The 21719-nt window shown below is 43.7% G+C and overlaps 1 protein-coding gene across 2 annotated transcripts in view; it reads left to right on the forward strand.

The window, feature by feature from the left end:
• LOC119417421 (dnaJ homolog subfamily C member 5) overlaps positions 1 to 21719 on the forward strand; it is a 60516-nt gene that overhangs the window by 32075 nt on the left and 6722 nt on the right. For both annotated transcript variants that reach the window (XM_037684623.1, XM_037684621.1), the window contains exons 2-3: positions 6569 to 6726; positions 20130 to 20343. In XM_037684623.1, the coding sequence (XP_037540551.1) occupies positions 6620 to 6726; positions 20130 to 20343 (321 nt within the window). In that variant the 5' untranslated portion in view covers positions 6569 to 6619. The remainder of the gene's footprint in view (positions 1 to 6568; positions 6727 to 20129; positions 20344 to 21719) is intronic.

Below are 21719 nucleotides of genomic sequence, written 5' to 3' on the forward strand. Positions count from 1 at the left end.
CCGGAGAAAACCCACGCATGCACGGAGAGAACATGCAAACTCCACCCAGAAGGCCCCTGGACCGGGGTTTGAACCAGGGACCTGTTCGCTGAGAGGCAGCAGCTCTACCAGTTGCGCCACTGTGCTGCCCCCTGAAAAAACATTGTCACCGATTTTCAAATTAGAAACAGAGACATTGCGTGTTAAAACGAGGTTCAACGTGTGACCGTGTTCTTGGGTGGGACCGTTCCCCTGCTGAGCTAAGCCAAAAGAGTCCAATAATACCATACCATGGAAGGGTATGAATTATATCATGTGAACAGAAGCAACAAAAGAGGTGGTGGAGTGGCTCTATTTGTTAAAAATGAAATAAAATGTAAATTAATTAATGAAATGTCAATAATTGTTGATAATATCATGGAAATAATAACAATAGAAATAATAAAGAAGAATGATAAAAACATATTAATAAGTTGTGTATATCGATCTCCAGGATCAAATATAGAAATATTCACTGATAAAATCGTACAACTATTGGACAAGAGTTTTAATAAAAGCATTTTTTTGTGTGGAGACTTTAATATTGACCTGGGAAATAAAACAGATTCAAATAACATCAGTACATTTACAAATTCATTGTATAGTTTAAATCTTTATCCGTTAATATCAAAACCAACAAGAATTACAACTCATAGTGCTACAATAATCGATAATATTTTCACAAATGTAACAAATGGGGATGTGATGGGAGGTATTTTAACGAGTGATTTGAGTGATCACTTACCAGTTTTCATGATTTATAAAAATGATCAAAGCATTACAAAAGAAATTACAATTAAGAAAAAAACAATAAACACTTCAAAAAAAGCAATGGACAAATTAAAAGATGATTTACATAAACAAAGCTGGAAAGACGTGTATGTTGATGATGTGAACAGATCATATGATGAGTTTATGAATATTTTAGGAGCTCTGTATGAAAAGAATTGTGTGCAAAATAATTGTACAAAGAGAAATGTTGTTGACCAACCATGGATGACGAAAGGGTTGAGAAATGCTTGTTAAAAAAAATAATTATTTGTATACATGTTTCTTGAAATTGGGAACACAAGAGGCCGAAGAGAAATATAAGAAGTATAAAAATAAATTGGTAGCGATTATAAGGAAACACAAGAAGGAATATTATAGTGATTTATTAAATAAAAGTAATGGTGATATGAAAGCTACATGGCGAGTAATAAATAGTGTTCTGAAAAGTCATAAAGCAAAAACAAGTATTTCACAATATTTTTTGAAAGATGACGATGAAATCCATGAAGAAAATGAAATTGTAAATGGATTTAATCATCACTTTGTGAACGTTGGATCAAGCCTTGCAGCTAAAATACCAAAAGTAGACAATAATGTGAATCATTCAGTTATAGTCTAAAAAAGTTAAATCTGGTCCTCTGGACATTCAAAAAAACCCAAAACAAAGCAAAACAACAAAAAATGTAGAAACGTTTCGTCTCTCGTCCGAGAGACTTCCTCAGTCTGAGGTGCTGTATTCAGCTCAGTCTCTTAAATAGCACCTTCTCAGAGTGGATCAACCAGTTTTGCTGCTGACAACCAAAACCAGCTGCTCACATGCTCAAGAAGGACCATCAGCCTAACAATGGATCATTAGCACCTGATGGCTGTTTACTACTCACAGAGGGCTGAGTGATACTAGCAATCACAGCATTGTAAGAGGGGGACAGTTGAACCTGGAGGCCTCCACCCCTGTTTAACGATGGACGGTTTCTTTTCACAAAGATGGCCTCCTTTACTCCTCTCTCAAACCATCGTTCCTCTCTGTCCAGGATGTGAACATCTTCATCCCTGAAAGAGTGACCGCTGGCCTGGAGATGAGTGTAGACCGCAGAGTCCTGGCCTGATGATGTTGATCTTCTGTGCTGGGCCATCCTTTTGGCCAGTGGCTGTTTTGTTTCCCCGATGTAAGACTGATCACCCTCCTGTCACTGAACAGCATACACAATATTACTCTGTTTGTGCCGGGGGACTGGATCTTTGGGATGAACCAGTCTTTGATGTATTTTGGGGTTTAAAAGCCACTGGGACGTTATGTTTAGAAAATAAACGTCTCAGTTTCTCTGATACTCCCTCAACATCTGGAATGACCACTGGTCTGGGTCTGGGTTCCTCCTTTTCACCTGTTGGCTGACTGGAGTCCTGTTTGGGTTTCTTCTCTGCTTTCAGGAAGGCCCAGTTAGGATATCCACATTGCTCTAGAGCCTGTCTTGTGTGGGATTTCTCCTTCTGCCTGGCTCCTGAGTTAGTGGGGATGCTGTCTGCTCTGTGGTACAGAGTCCTGATGACTCCTAACTTGTGTTCCAAAGGGTGATGGGAGTCAAACTGCAAATACTGGTCTGTGTGGGTGGGTTTGCGGTACACCTCAGTTTGCAAATGTCCTCTATCAGAGACTGAGACCTCACAGTCCAAGAAAGCCAACTTGTCATTTTTTTCATCTTCTCGTGTGAACTTGATGTATTTATCCACAGAGTTGATGTGGTCAGTAAAATGTTGGACTTCCTGAGATTTAATTTTAACCCAGGTGTCGTCAACATACCTGAACCAATGACTTGGTGGTGTCCCTGAAAAGGACGTCAAGGCTCTCTTTTCTACCTCCTCCATGTCACTGATTGGTCGGGGGCGGAGTCACTGGATCCTTCAGAAACGTTTCAAAACAATAATCCGCCATTTTCAATTTCTCGGACTGGAGCAGCGGCTGGACTTATTTTAAAGATTTTAAAAACAATACTGACAACATCTTGGTCTAATGCTGATGTGCTGGCATTTTTTGTGCTTGGTGGCCGACAACATAATTCAGAACAAGCTGGATGGAGCTCTGCTGGTGTACCCCGATCCTCCCTCCGGAGCCTCGGAGCGCCAGGCCGGGCAGGGCGTCATCTCCCCGGCTCCAAGTTCAGCTGGTCACCGCGAAAGATCCTTCGATGTGCCGACTCGGAGGCTCGGGTTCCGGATACCAGCCTTGTGTGCTCAGAGCTCCGCTGGTCACTGCGAAGCTGGAGATGGGGACTCACAGATGGCCGTTGCGAGACCCCGGCCGCGCTTAATCATGAAGGCTGAATCCCGATCCCACCTGGCAGTCAAACGGACTGGACAGTCTGGGACGGACGGTGGAAGCGATTTTTAAATAAAGTAATATTTTTATACAAAAAATGTTTTTAAAAATTGCTGAAGCGATTTAAAAATGATTATTATTTTTTTTACACGTAAAATGTTTTTTAAAATTGCTTTCACCGTTCGTCGCAGACCCGTCTCAGTCCGCCTGTCAGCGCGGGTTGAGCCTTCATGATTACGCGCAGCTGGGGTCTTGGAACGGCCTCTGTGAGTCACCAGCTGAGCTTGGAGCTGGGAAGATGAGCCTGCCTGTCCTGGCTCCTGAGGAGAGGATCGTGTGACTGCGGGCAGTGTCGTGTGAGACCAGCAGAGCGTTGAAGATTTACAAAAAAATAAAATAAACGGTGCCAGCTTCATCATGAAATCCTGTTTTCACTTTAATGACTGTTAACTCAGCTGAAAATCATAAAAAGACACAAAACTATTAGATCTCAGGAATATTTCCCTCAAACATGTTTAAAGAAAAGAGACGACCTTCAGTTCAACTTTATTTTAACCCACAAATGTACAAATCACAAAACAAGAACTTTAAAGCAAAACTAAAAATAAAATGTATATATGTGAACAAGAAAGAAAACCACACATCTAAAATGAATATTAAAAGTAGGCAATGAGTGCAAGTACATCAAATGATGATGAAAACCTATAAAAATTTAAATCTAATGTTTTTGTAGAATCTGGTTCATCAGAGTTTTAATTTATATACATATATATATATATATATATGCTCACAGGAGACTTTGCCAGACATTCCCAGCAGACCCTCACAATATGTTTGGGCTTGCCAGGTCTGACCGGCATCCTCCCCCACCATTAGAGCCAATTTACCGCCAGTTAGTGGTCAGTGGACAGCTCTGCCCCTCTCTTCACCCGAGTGTCCAAGACATGACTTTTGCTTGAGCATGGTGTTCGTTATGGACGATCTATGATGAGCACAGAAGTCTAACAACAGAACACCACTTGGGTTCAGATCGGGGGGGGGGGGGGGGGGGGGTTCCTCCCAACCATACCCCTCCAGGCTTCACTGTCATTGCCCATGTGAGCATTGAAGTCCCCCCGCAGAACAAGGGAGTCCCCAGGAGGTGCACTCTCCGGTACCCCCTCCAAGGACTCCAAAAAGGGTGGGTAATCTGAACTGCTGCTTGGCGCATAAGCACAAACAACAGTCAGAACCTGTCCCCCAACACATAGGCGGAGGAGGCTACCCTCTCGTTCACCGGGGTGTACTCCAACGTGCAGGCACCAAGATGGGGGGCAACAAGTATTCCCACTCTTGCTTGATGCCTCTCACCAGGGGCAACTCCAGTTTGGAAGCGGGTCCAACCCCTCTCAAGAAAACTTGTTCCAGAGCCAGAGCCATGCGTTGAGGTGAGTCTGACTATTTTTAGCAGGAACCTCTCAATCTCACACACCAGCTCAGGTTCCTTCCCTACCATAGAGATGACATTCCACGTCCCAATAGCCAGCTTTTGTAGCCATGGATCAGACTGCCAAGATCCCCGCCCTTGGCCACCACCCATCCCACATTGCACCTGACCCCTTTGGCCCCTCCCACAGGTGGTGTGTCCATGGGAAGGGGGACCCACGTCACCTCTTCGGGCTGTGCCCGGCCAGGCTCCATGTGTAAAAAATTTGTCCACTAGGCACTTGCCAGTGTGCCCCACCTCCAGGCCTGGCTCCAGAGTGGGGCCCCAGTGACCCACGTCCGGGCAAGGGAACATTGTTTCCATTTGTTTGACTCGTCATAAGGGGTCTTTGGGCTGCATTTTGTCTGGTCCCTCACCTAGGACCTGTCTGCCTTGGGTGACCTTACTAGGGGCATGAAGCCCCTGACAGCATAGCTCCTAAGATCAATGGGACACTCAAACCCCTCCACCATGGTAAGGTGGCAGCCCAGGGAGGGGTATGTTAGCTATGTGCAATATATATTATGTGCATTTTAGCTTATATTACCACCTGTGAAATTTTCTTATTCATACATGGTGAGCGGCTGTGGCTGAGTGGTTAGAGCAGTTGTCCTCCAATGCAAGAGTTGGGGGTTTGAATCCACCAGTAGTCACATGCCAATGTGTCCTTGGGCAAGAAGACACTGAACCCCTCATTGTCTCCAATGTGTGTCCCATCGGTGTATGAATGTGATCTAAAGCACTGATTAGTCTCTTTAGAATGATTTGTTTAATTAGCTTTGTAGAGATCTAGTAGAGTGCTGTATGAATGGGTAAATGAGGGCACAGATTGTAGTGTAAAGCATTTTGAGTGTCTTGTTCAGATAAAAAGGCGCTATATAAGTACAGTCCATTTATAAATTCAACCTACTTGCATTGTTACATTCTGCCATGTTGTTGTTTGTTATATTTCTTTTAGACTTAGTAAATATATTTCTTTTTCACTTTTTGGTACTTTATTTTGTACTTTTATTGCATGCTTTAGTACTCCTTGTTTTTTTTAGTGAGTCAAATCGGTTCTTCTCATCCTGAACTTTTCATTGCATTATAAACCTTTTGTTAACCTGCGTATGACGTATAAACAAACAACAACATAACATAACTATGGAAACACAGCAGGACAGGAGAGAAACGCCAGAACTTTAACAAACTTAAATTCTAATTGTACAAGAACAGATAAAGATATAAATTCAGTTTATTTGTGAAGTTTATTTATATAATGTCAAGTCACAACAGTGAAAAGGAAAATCTGCATTTAAGAGGAAGAATCCTCTAGCAGAACCAGGCTCAGGAAGAGCTGCCATCTGCTTCAACCAGCTGGGTTTGAGGGGACAGGAAGGTGAAACAGATGAACACAGAATGCCAGGTCCAGGTGTACTTTCTATTGAAAAAAAAACAACAACGAAATGTTAAGGCTAGAAATAATTACAAATACAAACAGATAGCAAGCAACATTAATTTTAGTGACCTCAATTCGCGTAACTAGGTGTCATTACCGCCGACGTCAATAACAATTTTACTGTATTTAGCCTTAGCCAGCTGTTACAGGTAGGATTCGATGTTGCCCACTCTGGCCCCCTGAGTACATTTAACTATGGTCGCTGGAGCCCCTAGTGCCACGTTTCGGACTGTGGAGCTGCCAATAACCATGGTCGTCTTCTCAACAGTTGAATCACTGAGTGAGGAAAATCGATTTGAAACTTGAACGGTGGTGAACTGGGGGCTTAGCTTATTCCGGACTGCCCCACAGCCGGGCTGGGGTCCCGGCTGCTCAGGGTCTGCTGGAAGTCCGCTAATGGGAACTAGTCTCGGTGGCTCCGTGCTGCCCAAGGGGACCTGGCTATCTAATGGTTTTTCACCAGCACAGAGCTAAATGTCCAGTTTAGACAGCCTCACCTCTCATTTTTTTTATTTTAATTTTTTGTTAAATAATGCTCCTTGTTTTTTTTCCCTCTTGCCAGGTGAGGAACTGAGTCAACAAGGGAACAAGTAAGACTAGAGAGCCAAAGGTCATGGACCACCAGAGGCAGAGGACTTTGTCCACATCAGGAGAATCTCTCTATGCAGTGCTTGGAGTGGACAAGAATGCTACTACAGAAGACATCAAGAGGTGTTACAGGTACATTATAATGAACTGGGACCTCGGGCTGGGCCATATATCATTCACAATAATACCAGTAAAAAAAAGCTTGCCTGGGAAAATAAATTATATCATGATACGTATGCTAATTTCATGACGAAAATACGTCAGTGTTTCCCCTACCATTATACAAGCGGGGCGCCCTGCCCCGTTACCAGAACTGAGCACGCCGAACTACCAAACCAAACTGCGTGCACACACCCCCACACCGCCTGTCGATACTGGCATAACGTTAATTAGCTGTGTGCAATACTAGCTAGCTAAAAAGTTAAAAACCACCTACGTGCGGCTCAGCTGTGTCTCTCCACCCAGCTCTAAACTGCGGGTACAGACAGTGCACAGCTCAGCTGTCTCTCCCCCACCCCGCGTTCTAAACTGCCGGTACAAACACGCGCATGTAAGCGAGTATATTGGTTAAATAATGAGGGTTTTTATAGTAACCTCAAATAAATCTTAATATTAACTGGCTAAAAAGTCCATGCTCAATAATCCAGGTATACAATCCAACAATTTTCAGTCAGGTCATCTGAACAGTTTCTTCTTTTTTTTTTTTTCTGAAACGTTTCACCTTCCATCTGGAAGGCTTCATCAGTAAAGGAAACACACAACACAAAACTGATTCTTCCCCCAAACAGCTTACTCCAAAGTGAAACAAACCATTTATGTTGGTGCTAAGATGGTGTCTTTGGCACGCCCCCTCCTCTGGAGTCGGCCCTCTTCCTCGTCGACAGTCATGTCAAACTGGTCAATTCCTTGACTGATGAAGCCTTCCAGATGGAAGGTGAAACGTTTCAAAAAAAAAAAAGAGAAACTGTCCAGATGACCTGACTGAAAATTGTTGGATTGTATACCTGGATTATTAAGCACAGACTTTTGGTTCTGAACCAGTTTGACATAACTGTCGACGAGTAAGAGGGCCAGCTCCAGAGGAGGGGGCATGACAAAGACACCATCTTAGCACCAACATAACTGATTTGTTCCACTTTGGAGAAAGCTGTTGGGGAAGAAGAATCAGTTTTGTGTTGTCTGTTTCCTTGACTGATGAAGCCTTCCGGATGGAAGGTGAAACGTTTCAGGAAAAAAAAAGAAATTGTCCAGATGACCTGACTGAAAATTGTTGGATTAACTGGCTAGTTATCAGAAGACTAGATAAGACTGAGAGAGGGGGTTAAGAATAAACACAGTCACAGAGACTGAATTTGTATTCAATAGGCACCGTGTATTAAATTTGTGCAACACCAATGACATTAATATACACCCCTGAATGGCCATTCAATTTCATAAATATGTACAGTGCAATATGAACAAAATTACAAACAAAAAAAACAATCAAGTTCATTAACCTTTTCTTTTTGTGTGCGAGTTATTAATTCACAATGTCCCCAATGGTTCATTGTTCACACAACCTCCTAATAATTAAATTCCTTGAAGGCTAAAGTTCAATAGTCCATGTTGAATAGGGCAAATGCCGTTGGGATTTTGAATGCCCGTGGAACAGAATTTTAAAGGTTCAAACAGTCCAAGGACAAGGGGGACAAAATAGAAGTTCAAACTGGCTGCAGAAGCCTCCTACCAGCCCGAACCAAGCAGGTGAATTCCTTCAGACAGAGAGTGAAGGCTCTGAATCCTTATAAAGTCAAGATGATCCTCTGGTCTAGGTTCTGGACTTTTTCTGTAGCTCGTCATCATCAATTAAAACCTGGCCTGTATAAGACACAAGGCCATCATTCAATAAATCTATAAATCGGTGTGCGCACATCAAAATTCATATACTCCAAAAAATAATAGTAATTGCATTAAATATATTGTCTAAAAATCATTATTAAAATATCAATCAATGTACATGAATATATAATATACAATTATATTTCAATCCTTTAAATCACATTGCACTATATTATTTAAATCAGGTAAACAATACAAAAAATGCATTGGTTTACATTTCAGTCATTGCTGGACAATCAAAATAAATGTCACAATCATTTCATGTAGTGTAAACTTCAGAGAAATGACAAACAATTGCCACGTTTTTCAGTAGGGTAGGCCAAGCTAGATGAGCTAATTAGTAATAAGGCTAACCTGCCCATACAATTACATGGGGCGGCTAAGCTAGCGGAACTAACAATACGGTCGCTGACTCACCAATTCCGGTTCGAAGGTAAATGCAAACTCCTCTCGCCTCTCAGAGGTCTATGATAGCTGGCTCCTACAATCAACATTCAACGCATTGTTTTTTTAAGCAATATTTTATATTAAAAAAAAGAGAGCAACAATTCACTTTATAATCCTTATAATCCTACCTGCAGCAACTTCTTCCCATACTTCCTTGTGGTCTTATCGCAATTGTTTTCTTGCCATGGTTATATAGCCACTGATTGGTTCATTGCAGTCACGTGTCTGACTGACGGTACACTCGTGAGAATGAGTATTAATGCGAGAGGAAATGCGTGAAGTGCATACTAGGGAAAGAGAATGATTTTTGCTACCTGGGTTACACCCTCCCCCTTAAGACCATGCAACTCCTGATGAATACTAGACATTATGAGCGCATGATTGTACAGAGGATGCTACTACTGGGATCAGAGTCAGTGCTTTACTACAGGCAACGGCTAAGCTGTGAAACAATGTCTGTACAACAAAAATTTGAGGATTTCCTAAGACTGAATAATGAAGGCGATTAGGCACTTGTCGTCGTGTGGGTCGCCGAACATGAGGTTTGGAACTTTAAACTGAGCTGAGCAATGGTTCGGTCAGACTAGGGAATTCCGCTGCTTAGTAAGGGAGCTCTGGTTCTTCAGACTGGCCTTCACACCTTTCCAACTCTTCAAGTCCAGATGAGTTATCAGCAGGTGCAAGCTCCTCCCCTTCCACAGGGATATTATCATACACTGTAGCTGAATTTGTGCTGTCAGGTAATAATACAGCAGAGGGTTCTCTATCATCAAGTAGAGGGATATCCAAAGTTGAGGTTTGTATAGTCGCAGGACCACCATTGATTGAGGTAGGGACATGGTCGGCCTGTAATGAACTCCTGGGGATAAATGTTGTGGGGTAAATCCATAGTGGGGAAACTCACATCCAACATCCTCTTCCTCCAGCTCTTCATTTGAGTCTTGTTCTGCTGGCTTTTGACTTCTCGTTTGGGGTTTTTGAGGAGGTGTTCTTGCTGGAGTATATTTGATGTCACTGGCTTGAGGAAATGGGCAAGGCAAAAGGAGATCACAGTGGAGAATGCGGGTTGGTCCATCAGCATTCTTTTTTGGACGCACAGTATATACAGGTAATTCTCGAGCTCGCTTCACCACCTTATAAACATCTTGTTCCCACTTATCTTCCAGTTTATGTTGTCCTCGAAGCTGGACATTTCGAACAAGAACTCTATCTCCTTCCTCCAACTTTGATGGTGTGACCCGTTGGTCGAACCGATGTTTGTTCTTTATAGCAGACTTTGCTGCATTCTTTGAAGCAATTTCAAAGCTCCCTTCAAGCCGGGATCTTAATCTCTGGACATACTCTGAATGAGTAGTACACTGATGCTCTCACACTGGCAAGCCAAATGCCATGCCTACTGGAAGTCGTGGTGAACGTCCAAACATGAGTTCATAAGGTGAAAATCCAGTGACTTCATTCTTGGTGCAGTTATAAGCGTGCACTAAAGGTTTCACATATTCTTTCCAGGTGGCCTTCTGTTTGTGCTCCAGGGTCCCAACCTTGTTGAGAAGTGTTCGATTAAATCTGTCAACGGGATTCCCTCAAGGATGGTATGGGGTTGTCCGGGTCTTTTCAATACCAAGGATGTTACAGAGTTCTTTTATAAACCTAGATTCAAAATCTGGTCTGTCTTTGCCTTTTGATTTGATGTAGGTATTGCAACTGCAAACTTTGTATAGTGATCAGTAATAACAAGAATATCTTTGATATTACTTCAATCTGGTTCAAATGACAAATAGTCCATGCAGAGTAATTCTAAAGGAAAGGTGGTCTTGATGTTTACAAGTGGTGCAGATCTTTCAGGAAGAACTTTACGTCTCACACATCGGTTGCAGGTTTGGATTTTAGCCTCAACGTCAGATGCCATGTGGGGCCAGAAGAAACGGGAACGTACAAGATCTAATGTTCGTTCGATGCCCATATGACCCACATCATGATAAAGACTAGTTAGAACAATGGGCCTCAATCTTCGGGCAACACCAACTGATAATAGACTTCATTGTTGGTCTGCCTTCTCCGATACAAGACTTCATCTAGCAACTTGGAGTCGACTCAGCTCCCTTAATAGAAGAGTTAGATCTGGAAGTTCATGTCTCACTGTTGGAGGGACTCTCTCCAGATTCCAGCTGGTGGATGACCTCTCGAAATACTGGATCAGCTCGCTGCTTCTCTTTGAGATCATGATGTGACAGGGAGGGAACGACAGGCAACCCATTGTTGTCCTCATCCACGTAGGCATCAGGAACAGCAGTGATGGACATACTTCATGATTCAACCAATGTAATTGGCTTTTCTAATAAACTGCCTGGCTGATGGCTTCTTATAAGGCAGGAGTAGTATATTGCAGAGACTACCTCATGATCAATCTCCTCTACACCAGCAAACTCACCGGTATGATCTTGGGTTAATTTGTAAATGAAATCCATATCTTTTTGTAAGGTGTCATCCACAGAATGGCCATGAGGGCGGCGGGATAATGCGTCAGCATCAAGGTTTTGTTTTCCAGCTCTATACTGGAGCTTAAAATTGTAGGTGGAAGGAGCAGCAAGCCTGCGATGACTTGTTGCATCTAATTTAGCAGATGTTAAAATGTAAGTTAATGAGTTCCAAAAAAGTTCAATCTGGTCCTCTGGACATTCAAAAAAACAAAAAACAAAACAAAGCAAAAAAATATAGAAACGTTTCGTCTCTCATCCAAGAGACTTCCTCAGTCTGAGGAGCTGTATTCAGCTCAGTCTCTTAAATAGCACCTTCTCAGAGTGGATCAACCAGTTTGCTGCTGACAACCAAAACCAGCTGGTCACATGCTCAAGAAGGACCATCAGCCTAACAATGGCTCATTAGCACACTGATGGCTGTTTACTATTCACAGAGGGCTGAGTGATACTAGCAATCACAGCATTGTAAGAGGGGGACAGTTGAACCCGGAGGCCTCCACCCCTGTTTAATGATGGACGATTTCTTTTCACAAAGATCGCCTCCTTTACTCTTCTCTCAAACCATTGTTCCTCTCTGTCCAGGATGTGAACATCTTCATCCTTGAAAGAGTGACCTCTGACCTGGAGATGAGTGTAGACCGCAGAGTCCTGGCTTGATGATGTTGATCTTCTGTGCTGGGCCATCCTTTTGGCCAGTGGCTGTTTAGTTTCCCCAATGTAAGACTGATCACCCTCCTGACACTGAACAGCATACACAACATTACTCTGTTTGTGCCGGGGGACTGGATCTTTGGGATGAACCAGTCTTTGCCGTAATGTATTTTGGGGTTTAAAATCCACTGGGACGTTATGTTTAGAAAATAAATGTCTCAGTTTCTCTGATACTCCCTCAACATACTGAATGACCACTGGTCTGGGTTCCTCCTTTTCACCTGATGGCTGACTGGAGTCCTGTTTGGGTTTCTTCTCTGCTTTCAGGAAGGCCCAGTTAGGATATCCACATTGCTCTAGAGCCTGTTTTGTGTAGGATTTCTCTTCCTGCCTGGCTCCCGAGTTAGTGGGGACGCTGTCTGCTCTGTGATACAGAGTCCTGATGACTCCTAACTTGTGCTCCAAAGGGTGATGGGAGTCAAACTGCAAATACTGGTCTGTGTGGGTGGGTTTGCAGTACACCTAGGTTTGCAAATGTCCTCTATCAGAGACTGAGACCTCACAGTCCAAGAAAGCCAACTTGCTATTTTTTACATCTTCTCGTGTGAACTTGATGTATTTATCCACAGAGTTGTTTTTTTGAATGTCCAGAGGACCAGATTAAACTTTTTTGGATTTTTCTACCTGGATTATTGAGCATGCATCAGGATAAGTTAATGAGTTGTTATCCGTCACCGCCACAAAGTTTGCACCATACAAGTAGTCGTGAAATTTTTCATTCACACTCCACTTTAATGCAAGGAATTCCAGCTTATGAACTGGGTACCGCAATTGCACGGTCTCACCGTAATTTATATGGACTGGGGGTGGGGCCCACACAGCCGGTGGGCACGGACTAAAGTTTTCAGTGCTGCGCTGCGTGCGAAGAGATGAACCCACTAGCGATAGCCTTAAAGAGCGAAGTCTATATGAAATGGAACACATATTTACAGACACAGAAAGATGTCACAAATAAAATAATTTAAAAACTTTTATTAAAATGTACCAGACTTGACTGCTTTGCATCTCCACTGCCTGACCATCGACTCATTGATGCAGAGCCTACAGGCTGCCGCCGTTTCCTCCTTAGACAGCCAAACGCTATTAATATGAAAGCTGCATCATAAGTCATTCTCTGTGCATTTACCATTATCGCTGAACAAATGAACAAGTCTGTGCATGAAGCACAAAATACGGTAACAACATGGGAATGATCTGAAGAAATTAATGCATATCTATCTTGGGAGACGGTCCTTGTTAAGAGCTGTCACTCTTCTCACCCAGGATCGTTGGCCAGAAGGAAACTAGGGACGACTTCACACTTTTTATAACACTTTATTTAAACAGGAAAGATATGTTAACAGGATACAAACATATCTGGAGAATTGATCAAAGATGACAGCAACCCCAAAATGCAAATAAATTCTGAACATAACGCGCAGATGCTTTGGTTTTGAGTTGTCCGTCAGCTCCACCTCCTAGGACACTCCTCCGACGTTTTGCACCGTCCACACAAGTTATTTTCCCAGCAGCTAAACAGAAGACATTTGTAAATCTCTTGGACGTTTTCTAAAACACATTCTCATCCCGATAGTCGCTAAATGCTTGGAAAAACTGGTCATGACCCACATCAAAACAACCATCAACATCAACAAGGACCCTCACGCATACCGTGAGAATTGATCATCAGAGGATGCCATTTCCTCTGTGGTCCACACTGCTTTCATCCACCTGGAGCAGAAGGACTCCTACGTCCGTATGCTCTTTGTGGACTTCACGTCTGCCTTCAACACCATGATCCCCCAAACCCTGATGGACAAACTATTCACACTAGGACTAGTCCCTCCATTTGCAACTGGGTACTAGACTTCTTAACAAACAGACCACAGTTAGTGAGGATCCATAACTCTCCTCCTCCACCATAACCCTCAGCACTGGTTCCCCTCAGGACTGTGTGCTGAGCCCTCTCCTGTTTGCTCACATATGATTGTGCAGCTACCCATCCAGGCTATCACATTGTAAAGTTTGCAGATGATACATCGGTGGTGGGATGCATCGCAAACAATGATGAGTCCAGCTACAGGCAAGAGGAGGAACACCTGGAGAGCTGGTACAAAGAGAATAACCTTCACATCAATGTGAAGAAGATGGAGATGATTGTGGACTTCAGAAGGAACAAACACACCTACACCCCCCTTAACATAAGAGGTTCTGCGGTGGAAGTGGTCTCCAGCTACAAGTACTTGGGTGTGCACCTGAATGACAATCTCAGCTGGAGCAACAACACCACCAGCCTGATGAAGAAAGCTCATCAGAGACTCTACTTCCTCAGACGGCTGAGACGAGCTGGTCTGGAAGCTCAGTCCTCACCTCCTTCTACAGGTGTGCAGTGGAGAGCATCCTGTGCTCCAGCATCAACTTGTGGCATGGAGGCTGCACAGCTGCAGAAAGAAAAGCTTTGCAGAGAGTGGTGAAGGCTGCACAGAAGATGTTGGAGTCAGTCTCCCCACCATCACAGACATCCACACCTCCAGATGCAGGAAGAGGGCCACCTGCATCCTGAAGGACCACACTCACCCAGCACACACACTTTTTTCCCTGCTCCCCTCAGGAAGGAGGTTGAGGAGCATTAAGTGTAGAAGCACTAGACTGAGGAACAGCTTCTACCCTGAGGCTGTTAGACTCATGAATCTCTCACCAGAATAATCACTGTGAAAAAAATCACATCATGTTGCTGCTGATCTGTTCCATGTTGCTGCTGATCTGTTCCATGTTGCTGCTGATCTGTTTCATGTTGCTGCTGACCTGTTTCATGTTGCTGCTTATCAGTTTCATGTTGCTGCTGATCAGTTTCATGTTGCTACTGATCTGTTTCATGTTGCTGCTGATCTGTTTCATGTTGCTGCTGATCTGTTTCATGTTGCTGCTGATCTGTTTCATGTTGCTGCTGATCGGTTTCATGTTGCTGCTGAGCTGTTTCATGTTGCTGCTGACTTGTTTCATGTTGAGGTGTTCATGTGTGCTCATCTGCTCATACAGACTCATGTTCGTGCTGCTGTTTGACGTAATGTTTTTATGCTATTAGTGCTTAGTGTATTTTTAGTTGTTTTTCTTAGTTCATATCTTAGATCTTCTAAAAAAGTTAAATCTGGTCCTCTGGACATTCAAAAAAACAAAACAGAGCAAAACAACAACAAAAATGTAGAAACGTTTCGTCTCTCATCTGAGAGACTTCCTCAGTCTGAGGTGCTGTATTCAGCTCAGTCTCTTAAATAGCACCTTCTCAGAGTGGATCAACCAGTTTTGCTGCTGACAACCAAAACCAGCTGATCACATGATCAGGCACGCTTAGCACAGCATGTCAAGTCCAAGACTCGACAACAAAACAAGTTTAACTTACTAATAACTCATCAACACCATCACTTTTCCAATAACAACACATTCAGTGTAGGACAACACTCCAGTAGTCAATTACATGCCAGGGAGACAGAAAAGTGGGTGAAAAATTTATCTGACAGCTCAACCAGCCAGAGATAGAGATTCTTGCCAGGGGACTGAACTTTGCGGTTGCACCAAGTAGAATTCCTCTGGTGGAGATGATCACAGCTACTGAGTCAGCCATCCGCAACAACAAAATGAAAGAGGGTGAAGCAGAACAGCTCACAATCAAAGTTTCATCCTGCCTCAGCAATGCCAAACCACCACCTTCCAACATCAGTAGAGAGGAGAGGGATGCACTCACCACTCTTAGCAAGGACAAAAACATCATCATTCTCCCAGCAGACAAAGGAAGGTGCACAGTGATTTTGAACCAGAAAGACTATCATGAGAAAGTTATGACACTCCTTAGTGACTTAAACACTTATGAACCTCTGAAAAGAGATCCAGGAAGTGGTTACAAGAAGAAGTTAATAGATTGCCTGAAAAATTTGGAGCAGAACAAGGCTATTGACAGTTTTCTGTACCACAGACTGTACCCGGGGGAGGCCACACCTAGTCTGTATGGTTTACCTAAAATCCACAAACAAGGTGTACCTTTAAGACCAATTGTTAGTATGATTAACTCACTTACAATGTTTCCAAATATCTGGCGTCTGTACTCATCCCTTTAGTTGGCAGCTCAGAACACCACATACAGAACACCATGGACTTTGTGGATAAGGTGAGGGATGTCATCATGGAGACTGATGAAACAATGGTCTCTTTTGATGTCACATCACTCTTTACGTGCATTCCTGTTGATGATGCAGTAGAGGTGGTCAGTTTAAGATTAAAATCAGACACCACTCTGAGCAGCAGGACCACGCTTTCCACAGAACAACTGTGTCAACTCTTGAAACTGTGCCTGCAGTCAACCTACTTCACATATGGGGAGCAATATTATAGGCAGAAACATGGGCGTGCTATGGGGTCTCCAGTTTCTCCTATTGTTGCCAACCTGTACATGGAGGAGGTAGAAAAGAGAGCCTTGACGTCCTTTTCAGGGACACCACCAAGTCATTGGTTCAGGTATGTTGACGACACCTGGGTTAAAATTAAATCTCAGTAAGTCCAACATTTTACTGACCACATCAACTCTGTGGATAAATACATCAAGTTCACACGAGAAGATGAAAAAAAATGGCAGGTTGGCTTTCTTGGACTGTGAGGTCTCAGTCTCTGATAGAGGACATTTGCAAACTGAGGTGTACCGCAAACCCACCCACACAGACCAGTATTTGCAGTTTGACTCCCATCACCCTTTGGAGCACAAGTTAGGAGTCATCAGGACTCTGTACCACAGAGCAGACAGCATCCCCACTAGCTCAGGAGCCAGGCAGAAGGAGAAATCCCACACAAGACAGGCTCTAGAGCAATGTGGATATCCTAACTGGGCCTTCCTGAAAGCAGACAAGAAACCCAAACAGGACTCCAGTCAGCCAACAGGTGAAAAGGAGGAACCCAGACCCAGACCAGTGGTCATTCCATATGTTGAGGGAGTATCAGAGAAACTGAGACGTTTATTTTCTAAACATAATGTCCCAGTGGCTTTTAAACTCCAAAATACATTACGGCAAAGACTGGTTCATCCCAAAGATCCAGTCCCCCGGCACAAACAGAGTAATATTGTGTATGCTGTTCAGTGTCAGGAGGGCTGTGATCAGTCTTACATCGGGGAAACAAAACAGCCACTGGCCAAAAGGATGGACCAGCACAGAAGATCAACATCATCAGGCCAGGACTCTGCGGTCTACACTCATCTCCAGGCCAGCGGTCACTCTTTCAGGGATGAAGATGTTCACATCCTGGACAGAGAGGAACGATGGTTTGAGAGAGGAGTAAAGGAGGCCATCTTTGTGAAAAGAACCCGTCCATCATTAAACAGGGGTGGAGGCCTCTGTGTTCAATTGTCCCCCTCTTACAATGCTGTGATTGCTAGTATCACTCAGCCCTCTGTGAATAGTAAACAGCCATCAGGTGCTAATGATCCATTGTTAGGCTGATGGTCCTTCTTGAGCATGTGATCAGCTGGTTCTGGTTGTCAGCAGCAAAACTGGTTGATCCACTCTGAGAAGATGCTATTTAAGAGACTGAGCTGAAAACAGCACCTCAGACTGAGGAAGTCTCTCGGATGAGAGACGAAACGTTTCTACATTTTTTTGTTGTTTTGCTTTGTTTTGTTTTTTTTAATGTCCAAAGGACCAGATTGAACTTTTTTAGATTTTTCTACCTGGATTATTGAGCATGCATCAGGATATCTTAGATCTTATTACAGTTCTTCTCTTACATTTTTTGTTGGATGTAACTGGGACCCTGTGAACATAATTTTGTTCCACCACTTGTACCACATGCGTTGTGAATGACAAATAAAGAAACTCTGACTCTGACAGAGGGAAGAATTTTTTTAAATGCCTGTCCTGCTCTGTCTTATTAAGCCTCCAGTATACTTGCGTGTATGTCAGTCCGCAAAGGTCCACGCGTACCGGACAAGAGTTGAAGCGGACGCCCACAGGGCATGTCCGTGAAAAGCTCAATTTTTATGACCACGTACACGTACTCTGTGTCGCACAATAAACTGCCTGGCAACAGACTGTTTTATATGCGACACCAATGTATTTAATTTCCCTTCTTCATCCCTGATCTGGCCTTTTCTTTTTTCTTTTTTTTAAAAAAGCAAGCGATTTCTTCCTCCTCCGTTGACGCCATGACTGAAATGGTGAGAAATGAAGGAATTGGTTAAGTGCGACTTAAATTCAGGTCCAGCGTGGCTGCACTCTGGAGAGAGTGTGGGCTGCAGGACCAGCGCTCCCTGTTTTTCTTATTTTTTTAGAACTTTTTATTAACAACATATAAACACAGAACACTGCTGCAGCTGGGGCTGCCAGTTCTCTTTTCTTTCTTTTTTTTTGCGACCTGTCAATCAATCCAGTAGGCGTGTCAGCAAATGACCAATCGGCGACCTCAATTTGTCCCGAAGGTAAACGCCCCTTGTCTGCGGAGCTGCTCTGCAGCCGCTCAGGGTGGACGTTCGAGTATGAAGTCTGAACCCTCTGCAGACAGAGCACACAGTTTCTGTGTGGCTGATGGGATGCGCGAGTATACTACAGCCTTTAGTCTTATAAGTGCTAATTAGGAGCATTCATTCAAACTTTTTTCCATCCATCCATCCTCGTTCTGCATTCGGGTCTCGGAGGCAGCAGCTTGAGTGGCCAGGTAGGTCCAGACATCTCATTCCACAGCCACCTCTTCCTGCTCTTTTGGCAGGACTCCAAGGTTTTCCTTGGACAGCTGAAAGATATCATGTCTCAAGAGTGTCCTGGGTCTTCCTAGGACTCCCCTTCCAGTCAGACATGCCCAGAACACCTTCCATTAAGGGAGAATCCTTATCAGCTGCCTGAACCACCTCAACAGGCTCCTCAGTGTGGAGGAGCAGCAGGTCTACTCCGAGTCTCTCCTGGATAACTGAACTGCTCACCTTGTCTGTAAGGCGAAGTTCAGCTTCCCAATAGAGAAAACTCATTTTTCAATGTATTCTTGTTTTTCAGTCACTACTCAGAATCTTTACCATGGGTGAGTGTAGCAGCCTAGACCAACTACTAAGCAGGGCCTTTCCTTGCAGCTCAGCAGCCTCTTCAGCACAACAGACTGTCACAGAGTAAGCAACACTGATAAAGCTGTCTGTTGCTCTTACACCCTACTGAACAAAACCCTAAGATACTTCACCTCCTCCACTGGAGGCAGCACCTTACTCCCAACCCAGAGAGGCTTGTTTCACAAAGAAAATAAATCAAACTGAAACAACATTAAGAATAAGGATGGTGAACAAAGCATAATGATCAACAGAAACATGTATCAAAACCACTCACTCACTCCAGTCGAGGGGCTTACAAAACAACCAGAACCACTAACCTAATGTTGGACTATTTTGACCTTTGTTGTTTAATGGCGTGGAGCCGTAAGAGGGAGAATTGGAAATACAATATCCTACACCCATCCGAGCATGTTGTGAGCACAACTTGAAAAGTCACCTGATTTAATTATTCTATAGGGGCCAAGGCCACCATTGGCCACCCCAGGGCTCCACTGTTGCATCTGGTGGTGGATAAAGTTGCTTCCTCCACTCGCCAGGATCCGTCACTCTGCACTGCCTCAGACAAGAAAACTAATCTACCTGTGTTCTTCTACACGGTGACTCCTGCCCACTTGAATATCTTGCTTTACTTCATTCTGTTCAGTCACAGTCCAGAAGAACACTCGTCCTGAAAACTACAAACATTCACTATTCAAATCCCTCTGTGACGGGACATGGGTGTTCCACTTGGTGCCGCTGAGCCAGAAATGTTTTGAAGCAGCGTTTTTCAGAATAGATCAGACATACAGTTAATAACTTTTGTGAATCATGAGTGACATTAAACAGGAAACATTTAGTCTGACTTTCTTACTTTCTATTGGCTCTCACACCCAAAACCTCCCACCCTGTGGAAATCCAGAAGAATATTTAACCAAAACCTTGAGCACCACATCGTTTACTTGTTGATTGGTTTTCCTGTTTTTGTTGTGCAGGAAGCTGGCACTGAAGTTTCATCCTGACAAAAACCCAGACAACCCTGAGGCAGCGGAAAAGTTTAAAGAAATAAATAATGCTCACTCGATCCTGGTTGACTCCACCAAGAAGAACATATATGACAAGTACGGTTCTCTTGGTCTGTATGTGGCAGAACAGTTTGGAGAGGAGAACGTCAACACTTATTTTGTTCTGTCCAGCTGGTGGGCCAAGGTATGTGACTTAACTCCCTTTATTCAAGACTGTGTACACTACTGTAGCAAATCAGAAAATATTCATTTAATGCTACTAACATGATATTTTACACATTTAAAAACAGGGGTCAGCAGAAAAGTGCTGATTAATTAGTATCCCATTTGTTCTGTATCTGAACCACTTCAGTTTGAAGAAATCGTTTCATTGTGACAGGACTGACAAGCTAACAGCTAATCTAAACACAACCAAACCCAAAGAGGGTCAATGTGATCTTTAAACAACTTCAGTGTAAAATGTCACAGCAGCCTTTGTTCTTCACGTGGAGCTCCATGCTCGTTTCTGAGTGAACACGGCAGCAGTGAGCTGTAGCACTTTTGGTGCAGCCCGGCCTCAAATTCAGCAGGAATTTCAGGATATTTGTGCTAAAACAACCAAGTAATCCTAAACTGATGGTAATGCATCTGTTTAGATGGAGACGTAACGTCACAGCTGAGTTGTGTGTGTTGCTCTGTCCCTCAGAAGTTTGTATTGGAACAGGACAAAACGGAGGTGAAGACATTTTCATGGGGATTTTTATGTTTTACTTTCTCACATAAAATCTTGTGTTTCTAGAATATAGTTAAACAACCTTTGATGTTGTTACTCTTTCCATCTTTTCCAATGGATGTCATACATTTGTTTAAACTTATTTTTAAAATTAGTGCACTAAAGCTACATCCCAGATTAATTTGTATTTGGCGTGGTTAATGTAAGAGGACTGAATGTATTTCTGTTCCGCCAGTGAAAGGTTTTTTAGACGTTATAAACATGGAACAAAAAAAAAAGGTTAAATCGTCACATCTGGACCAGTTTCTTTAAGTGAGAAACGTTTCGTCACCCATCCAGAGGACTTCCTCACTTATAAACAGGGCTTGGTTTGTAAACCAATTGATGGCAGAACGCAGATAGCAGGTGGGCCAGCAGTGGGGGGTGGGGTTGGTCTGGGGGTCTTCCCCCTGAAAATTTTTAATAAAGTACACACACTATCCCGCATTTTGTTGTATTTTAACGCGTTGTTAGACATTGTCTACCTACATTTGTAAACTGCTGAGGCTCGGTCCTGAGTCCGACTTTGTCCCTGCTCGTCGTTGTCCGACTGCACATGTGAAACCTCCAGACACCTGCCCTGCTGGGGTCCTGTCCTGCTGGGGTCCTGTCCTGCTGGGGTCCTGCCCTGCTGGGGTCCTGCCGTGCTGGGGTCCTGCCCTGCTGGGGTCCTACCCTGCTGGGGTCCTGCCCTACTGGGGTCCTGCCCTAATGGGGTCCTGCCCTTCTGGGGTCCTGCCCTGCTGGGGTCCTGCCCTGCTGTGGTCCTGCCCTGCTGGGGTCCTGTCCTGCTGGGGTCCTGCCCTGCT

Source organism: Nematolebias whitei, chromosome 11 (assembly GCF_014905685.2).
Source record: "Nematolebias whitei isolate Nwh7 chromosome 11, NemWhi1, whole genome shotgun sequence".
Taxonomy (NCBI): domain Eukaryota; kingdom Metazoa; phylum Chordata; class Actinopteri; order Cyprinodontiformes; family Rivulidae; genus Nematolebias; species Nematolebias whitei.